General features: G+C 41.3%; 1 protein-coding gene across 1 annotated transcript; it reads left to right on the top strand.

Annotated features, from left to right (window-relative positions):
• The first annotated feature begins 111 nt into the window (after window positions 1-111).
• On the top strand, window positions 112-25,050 carry LOC115459802 (nicotinamide riboside kinase 2-like). The gene is made up of 8 exons (XM_030189584.1): window positions 112-333; window positions 1,922-2,012; window positions 2,609-2,654; window positions 2,793-2,979; window positions 6,301-6,372; window positions 9,915-10,021; window positions 16,899-16,990; window positions 24,828-25,050. The coding sequence occupies exons 1-8, from the start codon at window positions 308-310 to the stop codon at window positions 24,831-24,833; spliced, it is 627 nt and encodes a 208-aa protein (XP_030045444.1). The 5' UTR covers window positions 112-307; the 3' UTR covers window positions 24,834-25,050.

Raw genomic sequence — 25,050 nt, 5'->3', positions numbered from 1 at the left:
AGCTGCACCGAACGTGACACTTCGGCTTCACATTGGTCGTCGAACAGTCTTCGAGCAGCCAATCGCGACAACTGAGCTGAAGCTGCTCTCTGACGTTCGCCCCCCAGTTTGCTCAAGTTCTGGAGCGCGCGTGCTTGAGCCTTAGTCGGCCGAGTTAGCGGTTCTTCTCAAACATGACGATGTTAAGTAGTTGACGCTTTCTTTTTCTCTTTCCCTTCCCCTTCTCCCTTTCCTCCTCTCGGCTTCCTCGCGGAGTCCGCCCGGGTTTCAGGTAGATTTGTGTTCCTTTGCATACGAGGACTTCACCATGAAGTACATCATCGGAATCGGCGGGTGAGTGAGAGAGAGAGAGAGAGAGACAGCCAATTATGGTTACGAGTAAATGACTAGAGGTGCGGCGCGAGGGACAGTAATTTACAGCGAGAGGAGGTTGTATCAGTTACAGTGAAAGAGTAATGTAGGTGTCCGTCGTTTTTTTGTTTGTTTGTTTGTCCCGATATCGTTGATGTTTAATATATAGGAAAGACAAAATAGAACCATCAAAACTAAAAAGCATCGGTGTCATTAATGGTCGGTGATGACCACGCGAGTGTCAGTTGTATTAACTGTCGGCGCGTGCCTGAGTAACCTCCGGGCTACCATTGGCAAAGTTACCACAAAAAGACAAATCCAAAGCAAAAACAAAAATAAATGAAGAATAAAGAATTTAAGGAGCCATATTTTTACTGAATTAACTGAATACATTTTCAGCCTGGTCAGCATGCGGGAACTAACGCTCCTTTCCTCAGGCAAGTCTCGACAGCTAGGCAGAAGATGTTGTTAACCTTTATTTACGTGCATTCAAGTGTCAGCGCTACCAATACGGACGTTTCCTTCCCGCTGTAATGTAAAAAGCAAACTGAACTTTATTGCACACATGATCGCTTTTCACCGTGAAATCCAGCCATTTTTATCTGGAACTCGATGACAATGCATTTATGAAACCCGTACTTTTAATATTTTATATCACGCTGAAATGGGGCGTCGGCTTGACTTCGTTAACTTTACAATTCCAGAAGTTTAAGTATTTAGTATGTTGCTAAATAGATACAATAATAATATACTAACAAGAACAATTTTGAGTCCACCTTTTGAGATACAAGAATAAGATATGTGCTATGTTAGCCCAATGTTCTTTATATTATTTTTTTGTTTTATTAAAATATATACCAATTGTACACGCGAGCTAGTGCTGCTGTATTCACTTTGAACTATCAACTCAATGTAGCCGATTTTGCGAATTAAAAGAAAAAAAATATATATATATCTATGATTTAATTAAAAATAAGTTAATTAAGGTATTTAAGGGTAATTGTTTCTGCATATAGATAAGTATTATTATTGTATAATGTCATATATCCTAACAAATCATATATTTTAACAAGCCATTTAAACTCTTGTTGTACTATCACATTATTGCATAAAGGTCATTGTACCCATATCTTCATTTTAGGTCTTCAGCTACTTTCACTCTCCCTGTTCCTCTTTTTCCCCTTTCTCCTCCACTTCCATGTTCCCAATTACCTTATCATTTAGTTTTCTCCCTAAACATATTATACAATTTCTATTTTCAAGATATTTACTTAAATCTTAAAAAATTATAAAGTTTAAGTTTTGAGAAATTTATTATAATGTGTTAAAGGTTATCAAGTTATCACTTTGCATAACTTACTAGAAAATGTACAAATAAGATAATATATATCTATTTTCCCGGTTCCAATGTGTATCCCTTTTTTTTCTAACAAAAACTTCAATAAAATCTCTTTAAAAAAAAAGAAGTTAATTGCGAACAGACTGTTGCTGTGCAGTGGGGCTGATTAGATTGTCTAACAGGCACAGATGCTGTACTTGAAATGACCTTCGACTTTCTATTTCTTCTCAGCGTTACCAACGGCGGGAAGACGACTCTTACCAACAGGCTTGCCAATCAATTGCCCAACTGTTGCGTAGTACATCAAGATGATTTCTTTAAGGTGAGTTGCTTCTTGAATATTTTCCTCACATTTTTATGTTTTAGAACTAGGGTGGAAATATTTTCCCGTTGGTGATTAAATACTTGTAATTTGTTTATTTACAGAAAGTGCAAACTAACATGTTAGTCTGTAAATTAAATGTTTATTCAAAATAAATAATGGAATTTACCTTTTGTTTACTGAAGATGAATACAAATGCTGCTTGGGCTATTCATTAGAACTTTCTGTAACTAATTTATTCCCCTCCTTTTCTGTTACTTCATTGAAACTGCAGCAGTCTGTAAAAGGTGAGAAGGAAGGCAGCTGACCCAGTTTGTTTTAGGATAGTACTGTGTTTTGCATGGAAGATGTTGGGGAATACTGTTGACTTCCTGGATTACATTTTGTTACCTTATTCTAGTAGGGTTTTTGCATTGCAAGTCTTATTTCTTTGTTAGATACTTGTGTATTTAAAAATGTTTTAGATAGAACATATGTTTTAGATATGAACCATATATTTTTTTACTTTCACTTATATTTTAATTTAAAATATTATGATTATTGATCATTATGATTATGTGGACAAGGATTTTGTATATTTTTGATCACTGTTTCAGCCTCAGGACCAGATAGCAGTTGAAGATGGATTTAAGCAGTATGATGGTAAGAAAGATTTGTGTTAAGTTCAGGATAAATATAATGTAAGATTTCGATAAAAGCATGTTGCTTTTATGACCATTTCATGACTCAGTTTTGATGTATCAGGAAACAAAGTATTGCATGTTTTGTTTTATTTTTAAGTTATCAGTGCACTGGATATGGAAGCTATGATGAGCACCATCGAAGCCTGGATAAAAAACCCAGTCAAGTTTGAACGTTCACATGGAGTCAATAATACATTGGATACTGATGTTTCGCAACAGTCAGAGGAGGAAGATGAAACTTTTCATATACTTATTGTGGAAGGTTTTCTTCTGTTCACCTACAAGTAAATAGATTTGCCTTTGATGTATGACATTGCAGATCTAGGCATAAAAGCTATTTGTATTTGCTTTGAAACTTACCTATCTCTAATAAACTGGAAATGCGATCTTATCTTTCTCTTAAACTAAAGGTTTATATGTGTCTTATCAGAGCAGAATACATTCTGATAATAGGTAGAATAATAAGATCTGGATGAATAGTATAACCGAGCAGCAGATAAATTACAATGCTAGTACATGTATTTGGTGTGTTACGTAGTACTTTTGCAGGTAGTGCAGTCTAACAGGTATTTTTAACTAGTTGCACAGAAATTTCAGTTTGGGAAGCAACTCCGTACACCACAGTTCAACAGAGCTGTTATAAGTCTAACTAGATGTCCCACATCATTGGTATGTGCTAGATTATGGAAATTAGCTCGATTTTTAAAAATCTTGTGATCTAAATGTTTTAATTCAATAGGCTTAACTAGTTTTGACGTAAACATCGCAACAAAGAAATATACTGCCAGTAATGTGCTATGGGAGGAAATTAACGTCTTGCAATTTTCAAAAACAATGATTTATATCACACTTGTTAAGTAGATTGAAGTCCATGTATTTTTCTAATATATGTGCAAAGTAACCTAGTGGTTAGAGCAGCAGCAGGTGGAGGATTGGGAAAGCCAGGGTTGAAATCCCACTGATGTTACTTGTGACTTTGGGCAAGTTGCTTTTTTCTTTATTGCTTCAGGGAGAAACTTAGAGCCCTATATAGTAACCTGCAGTAAAATAGTGCATTGGTGTGCTAATGTACCAGGTGATTTGCTAACCTGTATTACATTAGGGAGAATACCCTTATTTAGTGGCATGACACTACCACTAGAGGCCTGAGGGGCACTATTTTGAATAAGTGAATTGCCAGGGCAGGAGTGATCAGAGTCAGTAATCCCTCCTCTCCCGCACTAGACCCCACGATGTCTTAATAAGCGCCAAGAGGTGGGGGAGTAATAAAAAAAGAATGGGGTTGAGATATAAGGGGCAGTGAAGGTTTTATAAAGGGACTGAGGGTTTGGCTTTTTTAACCAATAGACAACTTGGAAAGGGACATTACAAGTGGTGTGCCGCAAGGATCAGTTCTTGATCCAATTCTTTTTACATTTTTGTAAGCAGTATTGCAGAAGGGCTATCTGGTCACTCCTGCGGGTGTGGCTAACATGAGGCGGGACCTAGCAAAGCTTGAAGAAAGGTCCAGAATTTGGCAACTAAGATTTAATGCTAAAAAATGCAGGGTCATGCATTTGTACTAGAAAAACCTGAGGAAGCAGTCCAATGTACGGGTGAAGTACTTTTGTGCACAAAAGAGGAATGTGACTTGGGGGTGATCGTATGTGATGATCTTAAGGTGGCCAAACAAGTGGAAAAGGCAATAACAAAAGTTAGAAGGTTGCTTGGATTAATAGGGAGAGAAATGGCCAGCAGGAAAAAGGAGGTGATAATACCCAAGTCTCTGAGACCACATTTAGAGTACAGTGTTCAATTCTGGAGATCACACCTTTGAAAAATTATAAAGAGGATGGAATCTGTCCAAAGATCAGCTACTAAAATGGTCAACAGGCTTCATAAAAAAGCACATGGGAACAGAGTTAAAGATCTCAATAGGTATAATTTGGAAGAAAGGCGGGTGATATGATAGAGACATTTAAATACCTCTATGGCATAAATGCACAGGAAGTGAGTTTCTTTCAATTGAAAGGAAGCTCTGGCATGAAGGGGCATAGGATGGAGATGAAAGGGGACAGACTCGGGAGTCACCTAAGGAAATACTTTTTGAGGGAAAGGGTGGTGAATTTGTGGAATGGCCTCCCATTGGAGGTGGTAGAGATAAAGACTGAATTGAAGAACGCTTGGGACAAGTACATACAGGGGTGTGCTGGTAAATTGTTAACAGGGGGCTCTCTCTCGCCAGCAAAGTAAAAGAGAATTCAGGAGGGGCCCAAGCCCACATTTTGGGATCCATTTGTTAAAGTAGCCATGGAGAACCGGCTCCCAAAATTCTTAAAAACTTAACAAACGGCTCTCGAGAGCCTGTGAGAGCCTGCTCCAGCACACCACTGAGTACATAGCATCTGTAAGGGAGAGGAAGTGATAACGGATGGTATGGATGGATAGGGCTTGATGGGTTATCTGGTCTTTTCTACCTTCATTTTCACTTTCTATGTTTCATCATCCCTGAGAGGATCAGCTTGTGCATTAGCTTGTTAATACTACCATGGGAAAATTTACTACCACCTATTGAGATGATAGCTTTCAATGAAGAATGCTGTGTCTAAGGTTTAACATAAGCTGTGTTATTACATATTTCACAGATTATTTTTTAAACATGGGTTATCCTGTGTTATTGGCAGATAATGTATGCTATTTGCATTACACAGTTTAGTAAATAGGGGCCTTAGACTTTCTGTCTTATGGGGACAAAGTACAATAGGTAACGTGTGTTGAGTTTCCAGTGGAAAGGCAAAAGTGACATCTAAATACTGGGGGGGGGAGGGGCGGCGGCAAAGGGAACTATAAATGGATTTGCCACAATTGTATTAGGAGGGAAGTTTGAAAGGAAGTTTTATAGTGGTTTTTCATTCACAGTTTGAGAACTAAGGGGTCCTTTTACTAAGCTGTGTCAAAAAGCGGCCTTAGTTTATCCTTGTACAAGTTTTTCCTGCACACTAAGGCCATTCTTATCACAGTTGTAAAATGTCTGATCTATTTTTATGTTAATGGCCACACACTAGTGTCACTATTGGCGCATGGCCATTAAAAAAAAAATCACAGCGTGAACTTCCACTCATTTTCTAGGCAGTCAGGGCTCATGCGGTAATCCTGCATTAACTGGATAACGTGCAGTAATGTAGCTGCACTGATTAGCTTAGGAATGTCCACTCTCCACACCCTGACATGCCCCTTCAAAAAACCCCCTATTTTTTTAGTACGTTCTGATTTGGCACATACTGCGGTACAACATTTTAAGCTGCGTTAGGCGCCCCTGTTGCAACTTAGCAGAAAGGCCCCTAAAGAAGGGATCAACTTTTATGGAAATAAATCATTGAATAAGGAACTAACAGTGTTGCAAAATAACATAATTGGTTATTCAAGAACTCTGATTTTTCTGAGACTGCTGTTTTTCAAGTTTCCTCAATGTCACCTGCTCATTATTGAGCAGTCCAAAAAAGCTATCACTGAATTGAAAATGTTGACTTGGTGATGTCAGATGTGCTGTTTTGACCTGCAGTTGTTGCTCAGCAAACTGACCCAATTCAGTTATCAAATAAGCATTAAGGTATTTTGTGTTTCAGGCCACTAATTGATATATTCAACCAACGTTACTTTCTTTCTATTCCCTATGAAGAATGCAAAAATAGAAGAAGGTAGGATTTATTTGTATGGATTTTTCTAAATTCCAGTTTGTCTTCATTTGTAAAGGAAAGGGCATCAATCTATCCTTAGGTTCTTCTAAGCTCAGGATGCTCCTATTTAGTAAAGCATCCTTTACATTAAGTGAGATCTGTTCTATTTCTTAATCAACTCAGGGAAGTTCCTTGAAAATCAGACAAAAGATTGCCAGTTAATACTGTCAAGTACTAAGCATGATGTACTTAGGAACAACAAACATAGTTTGAAATGTCTATATGCGAATGCCAGGAGCCTAAGAAATAAGATGGGGGAGTTAGAATATATTGCACTAAATGAAAAATTAGATATAATAGGCATCTCTGAGACCTGGTGGAAGGAGGATAACCAGTGGGACACTGTCATACCGGGGTACAAATTATATCGTAGTGATAGGGTGAATCGGATTGGTGGAGGGGTAGCATTGTATATTAACGAGAGCCTTGAATCAAATAGATTGAAAATTCTGCAGGAAGCAAAACACTCCTTGGAATCACTGTGGATTGAAATTCCATGTGCAAAGGGGAAAAGGATAGTGATAGGAGTGTACTACCGTCCGCCTGGCCAGGACGAACAGACGGATGCGGAAATGTTAAAGGAAATCAGGGACGCAAACAAACTGGGCAACACAATAATAATGGGGGATTTCAATTACCCGCATATAGACTGGGTTAATGTAACATCTGTACACGTAAGGGACATAAGATTTCTTGATGAAATCAAGGACAGCTTCATGGAACAGCTAGTTCAGGAGCCGACAAGAGAAGGAAAAATACTAGACTTAGTCCTTAGTGGTGCTCATGATCTAGTGCAGGGGGTAACGATACGAGGGCCGCTTGATAACAGTGATCATAATATGTTCGGTTTTGATATTGGCATTGAAGGAAGTGAAACTAGGAAATCAAGTACGCTAGCGTTTAACTATAGAAAAGGTGATTACGACAAAATGAGAAAAATGGTGAAAAAAAGACTGAAAGGAGCAGCTCGCAGAGTAAAAAACTTGCATCAGGCGTGGATGCTGTTTAAAAACACCATCCTGGAGGTTCAGGACAATATATTCCACGTATTAGAAAAAAGGGAAAAAAGACTAAACGTCAGCCGGCGTGGCTAAACAGTAAGATAAAGGAAATCATTAGAGCCAAAAAACAATCCTTCAGAAAGTGGAGAAGAGAACCAACTGAAAGTAACAGGATAGATCATAAGGAATGCCAAGCCAAATGCAAAGCGGAGATAAGGAGGGCAAAAAAGGACTTTGAGAAGAAATTAGCGTTGGAAGCAAAAATACATAGTAAAAACTTTTTAGATACATTAAAAGCAGGAAACCGGCCAAAGAGTCGGTTGGGCCGCTGGACGAAAATGGTGTTAAAGGGGCGATCAAGGAGGACAAAGCCGTAGCGGAGAAATTAAATGAATTCTTTGCTTCGGTCTTCACCGAGGAGGATTTGGGGGGGACACCGGTGCCGGAAAGAATATTTGAAGCGGGGGAGTCGGAGAAACTAAACAAATTCTCTGTAACCTTGGAGGATGTAATGGGTCAGTTCAGCAAGCTGAAGAGTAGTAAATCACCGGGACCTGATGGTATTCATCCCAGAGTATTAATAGAACTAAAAAATGAACTTGCGGAGCTACTGTTAGAAATATGCAATCTGTCCCTAAAATCGAGTGTAATACCGGAAGACTGGAGGGTAGCCAATGTTACTCCGATTTTTAAGAAAGGTTCCAGAGGAGATCCGGGAAATTATAGACCGGTGAGTCTGACGTCGGTGCCAGGCAAGATGGTGGAGGCTATTATTAAGAATAAAATTGCAGAGCATATACAAAAACATGGACTGATGAGACAAAGTCAGCACGGATTTAGTGAAGGGAAGTCTTGCCTCACCAATCTAATGCATTTTTTTGAGGGGGTAAGCAAACATGTGGACAATGGGGAGCCGGTTGATATTGTATATCTGGATTTTCAGAAGGCGTTTGACAAAGTGCCGCACGAAAGACTCCTGAAGAAATTGCAGAGTCATGGAATCGGAGGTAGGGTATTATTATGGATTAAGAACTGGTTGAAAGATAGGAAACAGAGAGTAGGATTGCGTGGCCAGTATTCTCAGTGGAGGAGGGTAGTTAGTGGGGTCCCGCAGGGGTCTGTGCTGGGTCCGTTGCTTTTTAATGTATTTATAAATGACCTAGAGATGGGAATAACTAGTGAGGTAATTAAATTCGCCGATGACACAAAATTATTCAGGGTCGTCAAGTCGCAGGAGGAATGTGAACGACTACAGGAGGACCTTGCGAGACTGGGAGAATGGGCGTGCAAGTGGCAGATGAAGTTCAATGTTGACAAGTGCAAAGTGATGCATGTGGGTAAGAGGAACCCGAATTATAGCTACGTCTTGCAAGGTTCCGCGTTAGGAGTTACGGATCAAGAAAGGGATCTGGGTGTCGTCGTCGATGATACGCTGAAACCTTCTGCTCAGTGTGCTGCTGCGGCTAGGAAAGCGAATAGAATGTTGGGTGTTATTAGGAAGGGTATGGAGTCCAGGTGTGCGGATGTTATAATGCCGTTGTATCGCTCCATGGTGCGACCGCACCTGGAGTATTGTGTTCAGTACTGGTCTCCGTATCTCAAAAAAGATATAGTAGAATTGGAAAAGGTACAGCGAAGGGCGACGAAAATGATAGTGGGGATGGGACGACTTTCCTATGAAGAGAGGCTGAGAAGGCTAGGGCTTTTCAGCTTGGAGAAGAGACGGCTGAGGGGAGATATGATAGAAGTGTATAAAATAATGAGTGGAATGGATCGGGTGGATGTGAAGCGACTGTTCACGCTATCTAAAAATACTAGGACTAGAGGGCATGAGTTGAAGCTACAGTGTGGTAAATTTAAAACGAATCGGAGAAAATTTTTCTTCACCCAACGTGTAATTAGACTCTGGAATTCATTGCCGGAGAACGTGGTACGGGCGGTTAGCTTGACGGAGTTTAAAAAGGGGTTAGATAGATTCCTAAAGGACAAGTCCATAGACCGCTATTAAATGGACTTGGAAAAATTCCGCATTTTTAGGTATAACTTGTCTGGAATGTTTTTACGTTTGGGGAGCGTGCCAGGTGCCCTTGACCTGGATTGGCCACTGTCGGTGACAGGATGCTGGGCTAGATGGACCTTTGGTCTTTCCCAGTATGGCACTACTTATGTACTTATGTACTTATATTAGTATATTGATTATGTACTGTGACATTTTAATACTTTTATACTGTAATCCACCTTGTTCTCTTAGTGGGTATAAAGCAGAAGTACTACATTAAATCAACAAATATCATGTTTATCTTGTGTTTTTTTTTCTTTGTAATGTATCTTTTCTATAATATGTTAATAACCTTTAAGCCAACTTTTAACTGCGTGGTAAATTTTGGGTTTCCCAAGCATGTAGAACCATATGTGTGGTGTTATGTTTAAGTCTGCATTTCTTTTCAATTTTGTTTAGTTTAGTTATATTTTTTAATAGGCTTATTCACAATTATTTCTCAGTTCAAGAAACTACACTGTTCCTGATCCACCTGGACTGTTTGATGGTCATGTCTGGCCCATGTATATTAAACATAAGAAGATAATGGAAGATCTCCATATTGATGTGGGTAAGTGTGCACGGTGTAGTTATCTTGATGGAAAATCTGTACCAGATATAAAGGTTTTTCTTGGCAGGGGAAGGGCTTTTTCAGCTTATGTTTCCCTGTATGTACAGCACAGATTGAGCAAATCAGTGCCAGACAGACTTTTACGGTCTTTGTCCTGCAAATAACAAGACAGACTTGGATAGGCTGGAATGGGCTTTAACGGCAACTCCAGTAGTTGGAACACAAGGACAGAGCCGGGCGGACTTCTATGGTCTATGTTCCAGGAAACACCAAAGAAAGACCATAGTCAAGTATATAATATCATGTTCATTGTTGATTTAAATCTTGAATTGTTAATTAATGTAACTTGGCAGACTGGATGGACCATTCATAGTAACATAGTAGATGATGGCAGAAAAAGACCCGCACGGTCCATCCAGTCTGCCCAACAAAACAAAACTCATATGTTTATACCTTACCTTGATCCGTACCTGTCCCCTTCAGGTCACAGACCGTATAAGTCTGCCTAGCACTATTCCCCGCCTCCCCACCACCAGTCCCGCCTCCCACCACTGGCTCTGGCACAGACCGTATAAGTCTGCCCACAACTATCCTCGCCTCCCAACCACCAACCCCTCTTCCCCCCACTGGCTCTGCCACCCAATTTCGGCTAAGCTCCTGAGGATCCACTCCTTCTGCACAGGATTCCTTTATGTATATCCCATGCATGTTTGAATTCCGTTACCGTTTTCATCTCCACCACCTTCCGCAGGAAGGCATTCCAAGCATCCACCACTCTCTGTGAAAAAATACTTCCTGACATCTTTTTTGAATCTGCCCCCTTCAGTCTCATTTCATGTCCTCTCATTTTACCGCCTTCCCATCTCCGGAAAAGATTTGTTTGCGGATTAATACCTTTCAAACATTTGAACGTCTGTATCATATCACCCCTGTTCCTCCTTTCCTCCAGGGTATACATGTTCAGGTCAGCAAGTCTTTCCTCATACGTCTTGGAACGCAAATCCCATACCAATCTCGTAGCTTTTCTTTGCACCGCTTCAATTTTTTTTACATCCTTAGCAAGGTACGGCCTCCAAAACTGAACACAATACTCCAGGTGGGGCCTCACCAACGACTTGTACAGGGGCATCAACACTTCCTTTCTTCTGCTGGTCACAACTCTCTATACAGGCTAGCAACCTTCTCGCTACGGCCACCGCCTTGTCACACTGTTTCGTCGCCTTGAGATCCTCGGATACTATCACCCCAAGATCCCTCGCCCCCCTCAGTACCTATCAGACTCTCACCGCCTAACACATAAGTCTCTCGTGGGTTTCTACTCCCTAAGTGCATCACTTTGCATTTCTTCACATTGAATTTTAATTGCCAAACCTTAGACCATTCTTCTAGCTTTCGCAGATCCTTTTTCATGTTTTCCACTCCCTCCCGGGTGTCCACTCTGTTGCAAATCTTAGTATCATCCGCAAATAGGCAAACTTTACCTTCTAACCCTTTGGCAATGTCACTCACAAATATATTGAACAGAATCGGCCCCAGCACCGATCCCTGAGGCACTCCACTACTCACCTTTCCCTCCTCCGAGCGAACTCCATTTACCACCATCCTCTGTTGTCTGTCCGTCAACCAGTTCCTAATCCAGTTCACCACTTCGGGACCTATCTTCAGCCCATCGAGTTTATTTAAAAGCCTCTACTACGTTACTATGTTGCTATGTTAGAAGCAGGCCCAGTGTATTCTCACGTGGGTGATGTCATCCAATGGAGCTTGGGTCACATAGAGGGGCATAATCGAACAGGGCGCCCAAGTTTTCATGAGGGCGTCCTCGCAGGAAGGCCCACGAAGGGGCGAGGAAACCCGTATTATTGAAACAAGATGGGTGTCTATCTTTCGTTTTGATAATACTGTCGGGGACGCCCAAATCTCAACATTTAGGTCGACCTTAGAGATGGTCGACCTAAATGTTGAGATGGTCTACCTTAGAGATGGTCGTCCCCGGTTTTCGGCCATAATGGAAACCGAGGATGTCCATCTCAAAAACAACCAAATCCAAGCCCTTTGGTCATGGGAAGAGCCAGAATTCGTAGAGCACTGGTCCCCCTCACATGCCAGGACACCAACCATGCTCCCAGGTGCATAGCTCCCTTACCTTGGGTGCTGAGCCCCCCCAAACCCCACTCCCCACAACTGTACACCACTACCATAGCCCTAAGAGGTGAAGGGGGGCACCTACATGTAGGTACAGTGGGTTTCGGGTGGGTTTTGGAGGGCTCACACTTACCACCACAAGTGTAACAGGTGGGGGGGGGGGGGGGGGGCCTGGGTCCGCGTGGCTGAAGTGCACTGCACCCACTAAAACTGCTCCAGGGACCTGTATACTGCTGTCATGGAGCTATAGAGGCTGGTAAAAAATATTTTTAAAGTTTTTTGCTTTTAGGGTGGGAGGGGGTTAGTGACCACTGGGGGAGTAAGGGGAGGTCATCCCCGACTCCGGTGGTCATCTGGTCAGTTCGGACACCTTTTCACGGCTTGGTCGCAAGAAAAAAATGGACAAAGTAAAGTTGGCCAAGTGCTCGTCAGGGACGCCCTTCTTTTTTTCCATTATCGGCCGAGGACGCCCCGGTTCCGCCTTTGCTATGGGGCCGACACGCCCCCCGTGAACTTTGGTCGTTCCCGCGACAGGAAGCAGTTGAGGACGCCCTCAGAGAACAGACTTGTTCTGGGAGAGCTAGGAGCTCTGTGCATTGAGCACACACATATAACCTCTCACCAACTGGGAGATAATCCATACATGTGACACTCAATGCAAAAGACCGGATAGCACCCCTCTTTCTGCTGGACTGCTGTCTGCATCTTAGTATTATAGAGTTTAGTTAAAACTTCTTAAGGTACTAGAGATCTCAGATGAATATATAAAGAGCCTTAAGAAGATATGGTGTAATTTGTAATTTATTTAGTGTTTGCTTCTCAGAAACTAATTAAATATAATTAAAACTCTAATGAAAACTCTCCTCTTGTTGTCCTAATTAGAATAAGAAAACTCTCCTCATGTTGTCCTTATTAGAATAATTGACAATAAATGAAGAGTTGAGCTAGGGGTGTTTTCCTATCCTCATGTAGAATGAGAGGTCCCTGATGCACCCCATCTTCCAGTCTTGGGCCTTTGCAGCCTGTATGTTGGGAGCGTAGAATTTCACTCCTTAAATGTGCCTGAGGGTGTCTCCAGACTCTTGCTTCCAAGAAAGATTCCACTATTCTTTTAAATGGAGGAGGTTTGCCGTCTGGTGTGAGGGCAAAGCCCTAGATCCTCTTACATGCCTTACACAAAAACCTCCTGCACCTTTCTGAGTCTGGTTTGAAAACCAACTCTGTAAGGGTACACCTCAGCACAATCAGTGCTTTCCATCTACGTGTGGGGCAGTAAGCCCACCTCTGTACAGACTGTAGTTCAATTCCTGAGAGGTTTGTTGTTGACAAACTCCCAGCCAAACCTCCTACTGTGATGTGGGATCTCAACATTTGTCCTCACCCTGCTGATGAAATTTCCTTTTGAGCCACTGGTTTCCTGTCATCTGAAGTATCTGACCTGGAAGGTTGTATTTTTGTTGGTGAGCTTCAAGCCCCAGTAGCTGATCCACCTTAGACTAAGTTTTATCACAACAGAGTAGTTCTTTGCACGCACACCCTACGTTGTTTCCTAAGGTGATGTCAGATTTCCATCTTAAGCAGTCAGTTGTTCTGCCAACATTTTTCCCTAAAACCTCATGCCCATCATGGCGAAAGCACACTGCATACCTTGGACTGCAAGCAAGCCTTAACCTTCTATTTGGAGCGGACTAAAGCCCATAGACAGTCCACTCAGTTTTTTGTTTCTTTTGACCCTAACGGGATGGGATTAGCCATCAGCAAACTTACTCTTTCCAATTGGCTAGCATATTGCATCTCTTTTACTTATGCCCATTCTGGGCTGACTCTTGAGGGTCATGTTACGGCTCATAATGTTACAGCCATGGCTACATCGGTAGCCCACTTGAGATCAGCCTTCATTGAGGAGATTTACAAAGCTGCAACGTGGTCTTCAATCCACACATTCACATCTTGCTACTGGCTTGATCAGGACACCCAACATGATAGCCAGTTTGGTCAGACAGTCCTGCAGAATTTGTTTGGTGTCTAGAATCCAACTCCATACTACTAGGCCCGGTTTTGTTCTGTTCTAGGTTGCACCTTCACAACCAGTTTATACATAGTTCCAGGTTAATTAACTTCAAGACACAGGCAAAGTTGAAAAAGACAGTTGCGGAACTGGAGGCCAAACTGGACAATTTGGAGAATAGAAGCAGAAGGAATAACTTATGGTTAGTTGGTTTACCCAAATCGCTTTCTGATAATAACCTTTCTGAAAACATGGATTCCGCAAACATTAAACCTTGGAGACCGACTCCAGAAGTTTTGTGTGGAACAGGCGCATCAGGTGGGGCCAGTCAGACAGGCCTTTAATAGACAGAGCGTGGTGATTTTTAAAAGTCTGAACTTTATGCATAAACAGCAGATCCTAGCTGCCCTCCGCAAAAAAAAAAAAGAAAGCTCACTTTTCAGGAAATTACCATACTATCCAGTTCATTTTCGAAAGAGAACGGCGCCCATCTTTCGGGAGATGGGAGCCCTTCTCTCAGGGGCACCAGAATTGGCATAATCGAAAGCTGATTTTGGGCGTCCCCAACTGCTTTCTGTCGCTGGGACTGCCAAAGTTCCCTGGGGCGTGCCAGGGTGTGGTTAAGAGATGGGCGCCCGCTGCCAATAATGGAAAAAAGAAGGGCGTCCGTCGTGAGAATTTGGTCCACTTTATTTGGTCCCTTTTTTTTCAGGTCCAAGTCCCAAAAAAGTGCCTGAACTGACCAGATGACCACCGGAGGGAATCGGGGAAAACCTCCCACCCTCAAAAAAAAAAAAAACAACTTTCAAAACTTATTTTGCCAGCCTCTATGTCAGCCTCAAGTGTCATACCCAGCTCCATGACAGCAGTATGCAGGTCCCTGGAGCAGTTTTAGTGGGTGCAGTACACTTCAGGCAGGCGGACCCAGGCCCACCCCCCCCCTACCTGTTCCACTTGTGGTGGAAAATGGGAGCCCTCCAAAACCCACTGTACCCACATGTAGGTGCCCCCTTCACCCCTTATGGCTATGGTAGTGGTGTATAGTTGTGGGGAGTGGGTTTTGGAGGGGTTCGGGGGGGGGCTCAGCACCCAAGGTAAGGGAGCTATGTCCCTGGGAGCAATTTGCAAAGTCCACTGTAGTGCCCCCTAGGGTGCCCGGTTGGTGTCCTGGCATGTCAGGTGGACCAGTGCACTACTAATCCTGGCCCCTCCCACAACCAAATGCCTTGCATTTATTCGTTTTTGAGATGGGCGCCATCGGTTTCCATTATGGGGGAAAACCGAGGATGCCCATCTCTAAATCCGGCAATCTCAGCATTTAGGTTGAGATTTGGGTGCCCCCCCAACCATATTATCGAAACGAAAGATGGTCACCCATCTTGTTTCGAAAATACGGTTGGCCCCGTCCCTTCGCGGCACCATCCTTGAAGATGAGCGCCCTTAGAGATGGGCGTCCCCGATCAAAAATGCCCCTCTATGTTTTTAAAGACTATTTGCACTAGGAGTGACCTAGTGGCTAGGGTGGTGGACTTTGGTCCTGAGGACCTGAGTTTGATTCCCGGCACAGGCAACTCCTTGTGACTCTGGGCAAGGCACTTAACCCTCCATTGCCTGCCATGAGTGGGAAAGCATGGGGTACAAATGTAACAAAATAAAATATCAGCCAATAAAATACATTTCCTTTGAAGGAGCACATTAAGAGGACCCACCAGTAAATATTGTTGGGATAATACACTGAGTAAAACACGAGTTATAAATATTGGAGTTTCATATAAAAGTTTATTGTTAATAGTTATGCATTGTACAGTAATTATACATGTACACATTATAGATATAGGAGTAGACAAGAAGGAAGGGATAGGGGAGAAAAGTTTGGAAAACATTGATGATGGACATTTCAGGTTTAGTAATATGTACTAGACTTTGCTCTTATACGATTTATATTGACTGAGATGGAATTGTATACCATGTGACCTCATCAATAAAAAATTGTTGAAACATAGACTATTTGCACTGTGCAACAATTGCACAAGGTCTGCGCTTCATCACAAGCAAATCCGTTTTGCTCTCCTACATCTGACTAAATTACGGATAACTCATGAAGGACATACTCGGACATTTGAGAAGGTGGAGGAAGCTCAGACCTATCTGTAATCAGTGGACATTACTGCGAGATGAGGAGCACATTAGGAGTGAGGGAATGCTGTTTCTTATGGCTGACTGTTTGTGATGGCACCGCTTGCGCTACTAACTCCAATAGGCCTAGAAGGACTAGGCAGTACACCTACCTCATTAGACCACATTGCAACCTGTATTTGTTATCAACCGAATTGGCGAATGCCATTACGGTATTATGTAAGCCACATTGAGCCTACAAATAGGTGGGAATATGTGGGGTACAAATGTAACAAATAAAAATGTTAATATTTAGGGTGAGGAACTATAAGAGTCCAAGTTCCTCGCTCTTCATTGGAAAGTTCTGATTTAATTTATGGTTGTACGTGTTAACCTAATTATTCTATTCCAATATACGTATGCATATGGATGTTTGGGGAGAGGGTAATAAGTTAGGGGTATGTGAGAGAGGTGAGGTATAATATTGTCTAGTAAACTGAAATGGGACACTTTATTGTACCTTGCCTGTTTATTTGAATTTCAATAAAAAGCATTAACATAAACAACAGAAACTTTACTGTGGTGAAACTTTGTTTCTCTCTTATGAAGTGCAATTGGATGGAACAAAATCTAGAGAAGAACTGCTTAATACAGTATATGGGGACATCCAGAATAAGCTTGATGAACTGATGAACATAAAGGTAAAGATTTGTAGCATGCTTTCTTTTCAATTCCAGTTGTGTTTTAAAGAAAAATATTTCCTTCCAACTTTTTCAACATTTATAGCTGGTGGTTTTTCCTTTAAATGCTTCCTTGGTACTCATACTCTTTGAAATACAAATGCTTTTAACATTTGAATGGCAATAATATATATGTATTGCTGAGGGCATATTTCTAAAATTGTTACTGAACTTTTTACTTGTGGAAGACAGTCATTGTGATGGCATTATCAATTATATTCTATTGAAATGTTTAATCTGAGCATAGTGTAGTTGCCATGTTATACCAATTCTGATTTTGAGGTTTTAGCCAGCTAGTGCTGATTTTCAGTGTTAGCCAGCTAACTTAAGCACAGTGTCTGAACACAAAACACTAATTCTAGTGAGCTTAGCTTTGGATGATTTTCAGTTACAATTCTAGTCTGCTGAATTTGCCTTAAAATCTTCTGAACTTAGCTCATCTCCATAAATATTAAGTTAATTAAATAATGGTATGTCCTATATCTTGTTGACTTTTAGTTTCTAGTACTAATTAAATGTAGGACTCATAGGCGTATTTTCAAAGCACTTAGGCTTACAAAGTTCCATAGTAACCTATGGAAATTTGTTGTAAGTATAAGTGCTTTGAAAATGAGCCCGACAGCCCCTTAATTCCTCCTCCTCCTTACTACCCGCACCAGAATAAAATATGTAGCAGGGCAGATAACACCCCCTTCCACTGACCAAATCAAATCATGTAAGGGTTGGGGGGGCCTATGGCCCCTTCAGCATTTGCTTTTGTATAATGCAAATTAGATGTATGTTTTTATTCTCCGCAGACAAGCAGAGGAATGTAGGCACACTGCATGGTGACATCATCTGATTAAGCCTTGTGAGCTCTTCTCCAAATCGGAGAAGTCTAAATTTGACCTCTCTGAGCATGTACAGGGGTTCATGCACTGCCTTTTTTGCCTCACTCGCTCTTCAGTCTTGTTTGTCCACAGGACATGTCAACAGTTCTCCTCCATACCTCCTCAGTTTCCTCTGACATTTTTCTAAAGTTTTAATTGCTAATTTAAACATTGCTTCTTCCCTGTTCTTCCTACATGACTGAGAGTTTTACTTTCATTTTCACGTTATGGCAATGTTTTGCTGATTTTTTATTTATTTATTTATTGCATTTGTATCCCACATTTTCCCACCTATTTGCCATTTCCAGAGTGAGAGATACACGTGGTATTACATTAGAACATGATTGACGTGGAGGGGCCTAATCGAACACGAACGCCCATCTCCATGGGCGTCTATGTCCGAGAACGGGTACGTGAAGGGATGGGACAGACCGTATTTAAAAAAAAAAAAATGGCCGCCCATCTTTTTTTTTTTTGATAATACATTTTGTGCCCGGCAAATGCATCAGAGTTGTGTGGATTTGAGCTGGGCGGTTTCGTTTTTCAGCGATAATGGAAACCGAAGGCGCCCAGCTCAAAAACGAACAAATCCATGGCATTTGGTTGTGGGAGGGGCCAGGATTCGTAGTGCACTGGTCCCCCTCACATGCCAGGACACCAACCGGGTACCCTAGGGGGCACTTGTAACAATTAAAAAAAAATAAAAAGTCAAATACCTCCCAAGTCCATAGCTCCCTTCCTTTGGGTGCTGAGCCCCTCAAATCCTCCCCAAAACCCACTGCCCACAACTCTACACCATTACCACAGCCCTTATGGCTGAAGGGGGGCACCTACATGTGGGTACAGTGGGTTTTGGGGGCGGTTTGGAGGGCTCCCATTTACCACCAGAAGTGTAATAGGTAGGGGGGATGGGCCTGAGTCCACCTAGCTGAAGTCCACTGCACCCACTAACAACTGCTCCAGGGACCTGCATACTGCTGTGATGGAGCTGGGTATGGCATTTGAAGCTGGCATACAGGCTGGAAATCAAAGTTGTTAAAGTTGGTTTATTTTTTGGTAGGAGGGGGTTAGTGACCACTGGAGGCATCAGGGGTGGTCATCCCTGATTCCCGCTGGTGGTCATCTGGTCATTTAGGGCACTTTTTTGGGACTTGTCCGTGAAAAAATGTGACCTAAATTCACGCTAAAAACGGCTTTCTTTTTTTGATTATCGGCCGAAGGCGCCCATCTCTCCTCGGCCGATAAACACACCCCAGTCCCGCCTTCACCACGCCTCCGACACGCCCCCATCAACTTTGTTCGTTCCCGCGACGGAGTGCAGTTGAAGACGCCCAAAATCGGCTTTTGATTATACCAAGATGGGCGCCTATCTCCCGATTTGGGTCGAAATCTGGGCGCCCATCACTTTCGAAAATAAGGCTGATAGTAGATTAAAGTCAGTTATAAAGAGTTCATTATCAGAATTAGAGAGAGGGTGGTATTGCGTTAAAGTTCATTCATGGTAGAGTAGTCTTTGGTAGTTCAGTATAGTGAGTTGGGTTTTATCTAGTTCAGGCTTGAGTTTCGTTGACTGGTAGTTAGGCTGTATCGTTGTGGTATGCCTTTTTGAACAGGTTGGTCTTCAGTAATCTCCGAAAGTTAGTTAGGTCGTGGATTTTTCTCACAGCTAGTGGTAATTTATTTGTAGCATTTATACCCCGCTTTTTCCCACTCAATGGCAGGTTCAGTGCGGCTTACAATGTTAGGTACAAAGTGTCACAGAAATAGCATGGTTACAATTCCATGGCTGCGTGCTTATGTAGGGGAAGCTGGATGCATGTGTTAATTTATATTTTAGACCTTTGCAGCTAGGATAGTGGAGATTCAGGAATGTGCATGCTGATCTATTAGTGTTCCTGGGTGGTAAGTTATCAATGCCTTAACAGAAATAATTTGTCTGAGGTTAAAATTTGTGATCAGTGAACACTGAAGGTCCCTATTTAGAGCACAGAAGTGGAAGCAGCTGAGAAACAGGAGTGCCAGCATGGAGTTGTAAAAGCCATATCGAAACTTCTGCTATTGAGCTTTAGCTGGAGCAGTTGGGGGAAATCTGGTTCAGAGTGGTGATTGGAGCTGAAACTACTGCTTGTCCCATGGAAACGCCAGCTGTTAGATATGTAGCAGGGCAGAGGGAGTAGGAAACTCCAAGCTGTTGGCTAGATATGAGATGCTGCAGTTGGAAACTCTAGAGTGGAGCAGCTTTTTAAAGCCAGTGTTCCAAGAGTCAGGAGGTCCCTGGGGGGATGGGAGGTCGGACTCGCGTTGAAAAATATCCCTACCTTGAGTTTGGATGAACGATGGAGAGAATGTGGATATAGAGTAACTATGCGGTCTTATATGTCAGGACAGCAGAGATCCCATGTAGTCCCTTCACAAGGAGCTGGTTGCATAAAATGTAATTGAGCACCACATACACTTTTTCATGCATTCTGGGCATGCTCACAGGTGAGGGCTTTCTGGGAGAGAGTTAGGAGATATATGGCCCAATTATTAGGGAAGCCAGTGATAGGAACTTGGGATAATTTTGTTCTAGACACACAGAGGGCCTTTAGGATACACTCTGCAGGTGCACGTCTTTTATGCCGAAAACTACGCTTGGTAGCTCGGAAGACCATATTACAGTACTGGATGGTACCGGAAGCACCGGCATTTTGGCATTGGAGAAACTAGGTGCACCTGTTAGCAACTTGGGAAGCAAGGGAGGCACGAGGCTCCCCGAAAAGATACGCAAGATATGTACCGATTTGGGACCCCTATTTGAAAGCGATGAGCCCCAGAGGACGCAGCCAGCTCCTTAATAGGAGTACCATCAAGCCCTAGAGATAAGAAAGTAGGCCTTTGTGTGCCTAAATAGCTTAACCCAAAAGCCTAGTTGGGGGAGGGGGAGAACACGCCTGGACTACCAGAGTACAAGTTTAGGTGAATAGCTAGAGAGAAGGAAGAAAGTAGAGGGTGGGAGAATTCAGACAAAAGGGGAGGGGGGCGAGAGGGAAGGGCGAATTGGTATGGGGGGGGTAGGGGGAAGGGGAGGAAGGGAGGAAATGTTGAAAAGAATTATTTGGATGTTACATTTTCTGATTATTTACAGTGTTCAGGTTTTGGATTTATAGTGAAAAGTACATGGAATATGTCAGATGTTAACCTGATGCAGAATCATTAAAAAAAAAACATTGAAACCTAAAGCCAGTGCTCCTGCATATATTGGCAGAAGACATTAGTGTGCACAAGGAGTAGAGGTGCACAAGGTACAGAGAATGGTGACAAAAATTATAAAGGGGATGGGACGACTTCCCTATGAGGAAAGGATAAAGCGGCTGGGGCTCTTCAGCTTCGAGAAAAGGCGGCTGAGGGGAGATATAATGAGTGGAACGGGTAGATGTGAAGCATCTGTTTACGCTTTCCAAAAATATTAGGACTAGGGGGCATGCGATGACGCTACAAAGTAGTTAATTTAAAACTAATCGGAGAAAAATTTTCTTCACTCAACATGTAATTAAACTCTGGAATTCGTTGCCAGAGAATGTGGTAAAGGCGGTTAGATTAGCATAGTTTAAAAAAGGTTTGGACGGCTTCCTAAAGGAAAAGTCCATAGATCATTATTAAATTGGACTTGGGGAAAATCCACTATTTCTGGGATAAGCAATATAAAACGTTTTGCACTTCATTGGGATCTTGCCAGGTATTTGTGACCTGGATTGGCCACTGTTGGAAACAGGATGCTGGGCTTGGTGGACCTTTGGTCTGTCCCAGTATGGCAATACTTATGTACTTATGTAGTATAGCATTGGCTCTTGCCAAATGAAGTAAATATACACAATTTTTTGTTTTGGTAATGCAGAATTTACCCAAAATTCCTTGAATACTAATACATATTCTTGTTCATGTTCAGGCATAGATCCCAGATGTAGTGCTACCCCAAGAAAGGAAATGAATGGACCCAACCACAATTTCAGCTTTTGAAGTTTTAGTATTCACAGTTCAACTTATTTATAAACTATCTTCTACTGTCTTTCTGAGCACATGAAACTATTTTTAAATAACAATTTTTCTCATTCTCCACTGTTGGCAGGGCATCACCACTTCCTTTCAATCTGGTTGGAGCTTCAGGGAACTTCTATTCAGAAATCTCTTATGGTCTGTTGGTTGACTCATAACCAACATTTACGTATTATATTTAAATCTGTTGATTGTACGTGGAACACTGAACACAAACAGTACATACAAAGCAAGCTCATCAATCCAATTACAAGTTTTCACAAGTGAACCCCACCTTTTGATGATATCTAAATAATGCCCTCTGAAGGAACTGGAACTAAGCAGGTAGAACAAAACAAAATTCTGACTGATGGAACTGTACTGTAATACTCTCTCAACAGTTTAGCCTATTAGTTCCACACAACTACAGTCCTCTACCAACACACAAAAAAGTTTGTGACAAAGAAAATGGTATGGAAGTCTCCCCCCACCCCTAAAAACACGAATTTGAAAAACTAAAATGAATTAAGAATGAGGCTTCGAGCCCTAGGGGCTAACATTTACCTTTTAATGCTGGATCTTTTTCATATTTTTGGATGCCCATCATAAATTATAATAAATGATACAGATATTGACATTTGGAAAGATTCCTCCCTGGGTTTTTTTTTTTTTTTTTAAAGTTTTATATGTAACTTAAAAAATAAAAACCTTTCATAATGAAGGTTAAAGAAGATAATCCATTATAGCAAATCAGATATTCTGATGAGTTTCTCACCATACTTGTACAGTATTGGCTTTTATTAAATCCTAGTAGCAATATCTCCAGGGTCCATAGCACCTTTTTTTGGAAATTATTCCCTCAGTTCTATCCACGGTCATTTATGTCGTGGACTCTGAATTCACTACACTTTTTTGCTAGCTCTGACATAACATAATACACATTTTCCCCCCAATATGCAAAACTGGAAAGCCCTAGCTGCCCCTCCTTTCCAAGTCTCTCAGTGGGATTTTATGAGAAAATCAATCCGCTATTTGCTCCAACTAGCACCAAACTTGCATGGTCACTTGTTCCCTAACTTCCTACCCAATTTTTTTTTTTATTGAAATGTTTTGGTAGGCATCACATTAATATTGTCAGTGGCATAATGTGCTATAATATGTGTTTTTCTCCAGATGTGTTGCTATAGTTATCACCTGTTGCCTGTGTTTGTCTTCTTGCAGTGCAGCACCTTGAAAGATTTTTTGCAAAGGGATACTAAATAAATGCTAATACAATTCAATAAACACTTATACCCTGCAAAGTCCCAACTCATAGTTCTATGCGATTTACAGGAACTAATAAATAGATACGTAACTACCTATATCAATTAATAGTCATTGTGACATCAGGATCCCAGTACCAATATATGAGCTGTTTCTCCATGAGCCTTCACATACAAGTAAACATGTCAGCTGTACTTCCCACTCACATCACCCATCTGCTTTCTTGCATCCACTCTGTCGTACGCATTTACTTGAACCCTCTAATACCACAAAGCTTGCACTTTCATAATTCAAGAATGAGGAATATTCTCTCATCAGTGTTCTTCCTAATTGTTATCCAGTAATCCCATTCTGTATGCCTGAGTTACCATTAACTATGTTAATGGTATAAACTGAGAGATTGAAGTAATCCTAATGGTGGTATTGTTATTTAAATCTGTAAATTAAAAGGACAAATAAGGGGGAGGGGGGACAATGGCCATTTTGCTGAGAAGTGAAAGAAAAGGATTTAAAAGGACAAATAAGGAGGACAATAGCTATTTTGCTGAGAAGTGAAAGAAAAAGATGGAAAATTAGAATAGATACTGATTGTTTTCATTTATGATGAGACCTTTATTTAGCTGAAGTCTGTATTTAGCTGGTCTGTTTATCTCCCTCCTTTTTTTTTTACTGCTCTGAAAACATTAATGCTCCCTGTTCTTGTTTTACTTTACAGTTCTGAAAACATTGCTGTAAATTTGTGATGTTCTTTTTTTTTTTTTTAAATTTCTGCAATAGCATCCCCAGCTCTTTTCTCCTTAAAACTGACAAAAGAAACTTCCTTATCATCTTCACTAGACCAGTCCAGAACATGTGGGTTGGGCCTGTTGACCAGCGGATGGAGACAGAGAAACAAAATAGTTCTGTATAATTCACCCCTAAAGGGTACCGTACAGGCATACATATTCAACATTTCTCTGTCTCCAGCTGCTCTCCACCCCCCCCCCCCCCCCCCCCCCCCGGGTAGGTCTGGTATTTCTGTTCCCTGTGGTCCTCTAAAACCAGTGAGTCAGCAGTACTGAAGACATGCCATTGCAAAATCAACCAAGCTGGCTGAGAACCAGCCATTTGGCAACCCCAGGTCCTGCCCACAGGCTGTAGTATGGAAACCTCCATTTTAATTCATTAAAACTATAGCGCTAAGACAACTTGTTTGACCTTTTTGTTTCTATGTAATCTGATCAGGAAGCATGTGACAACCTGAATAAATTATATCTTGAAATAAGCTCTGAATCCCAGTTCTTAAACTGAAAATGTTGTAAATTTCCAAATTATACATTCAGAAAATAAGATGGACTTAACAAAATTAGTCAACACATATAATACAGTTTGTAAAGGAAAAGACAGTGCTGTCAGTCTCAACTGACCAAAATTCGTAAGAAAATGAAATACATAATTTCACAAGACATAATTTTAACAGGAATTTTTATAATACAATAACTTATCTAATTTATGTAATGTTATGAGATCTGCTGTAGTTTTAAATTGTGAAGTAAGATGATAGTATTTATAATCATGCAGTTTTAAACAACATGCTGACAGTAAGTCTGACAACCTATTTGATTACTTTAATTTTAAACTGAATTTCCTTTTTGTTTTGTTTTTTTTTACAGATTTAAGTGCCACACTTCAGATTCTCTTCTACAAAAAAAAGAGGTCTGTCGCAAGTTATAATGTATTACCTCTTTAAGCTCATCTTTTCAGATTGTGTATATGTTTTAATTTTTGATTGAAGGCATTTTTTATTCTTAAGTTTTTTTGTTCGGATAAATGGAATGGCAGCTGGATGTCTCTTTACTTAACAGTACTCCACATCAATAAAGCATCCTTGAAGTA

Source organism: Microcaecilia unicolor, chromosome 1 (assembly GCF_901765095.1).
Source record: "Microcaecilia unicolor chromosome 1, aMicUni1.1, whole genome shotgun sequence".
NCBI classification, from domain to species: domain Eukaryota; kingdom Metazoa; phylum Chordata; class Amphibia; order Gymnophiona; family Siphonopidae; genus Microcaecilia; species Microcaecilia unicolor.
The sequence above is the reverse complement of the archived record's forward strand: the minus strand, read 5'-3'. Positions and strand labels throughout refer to the sequence as shown.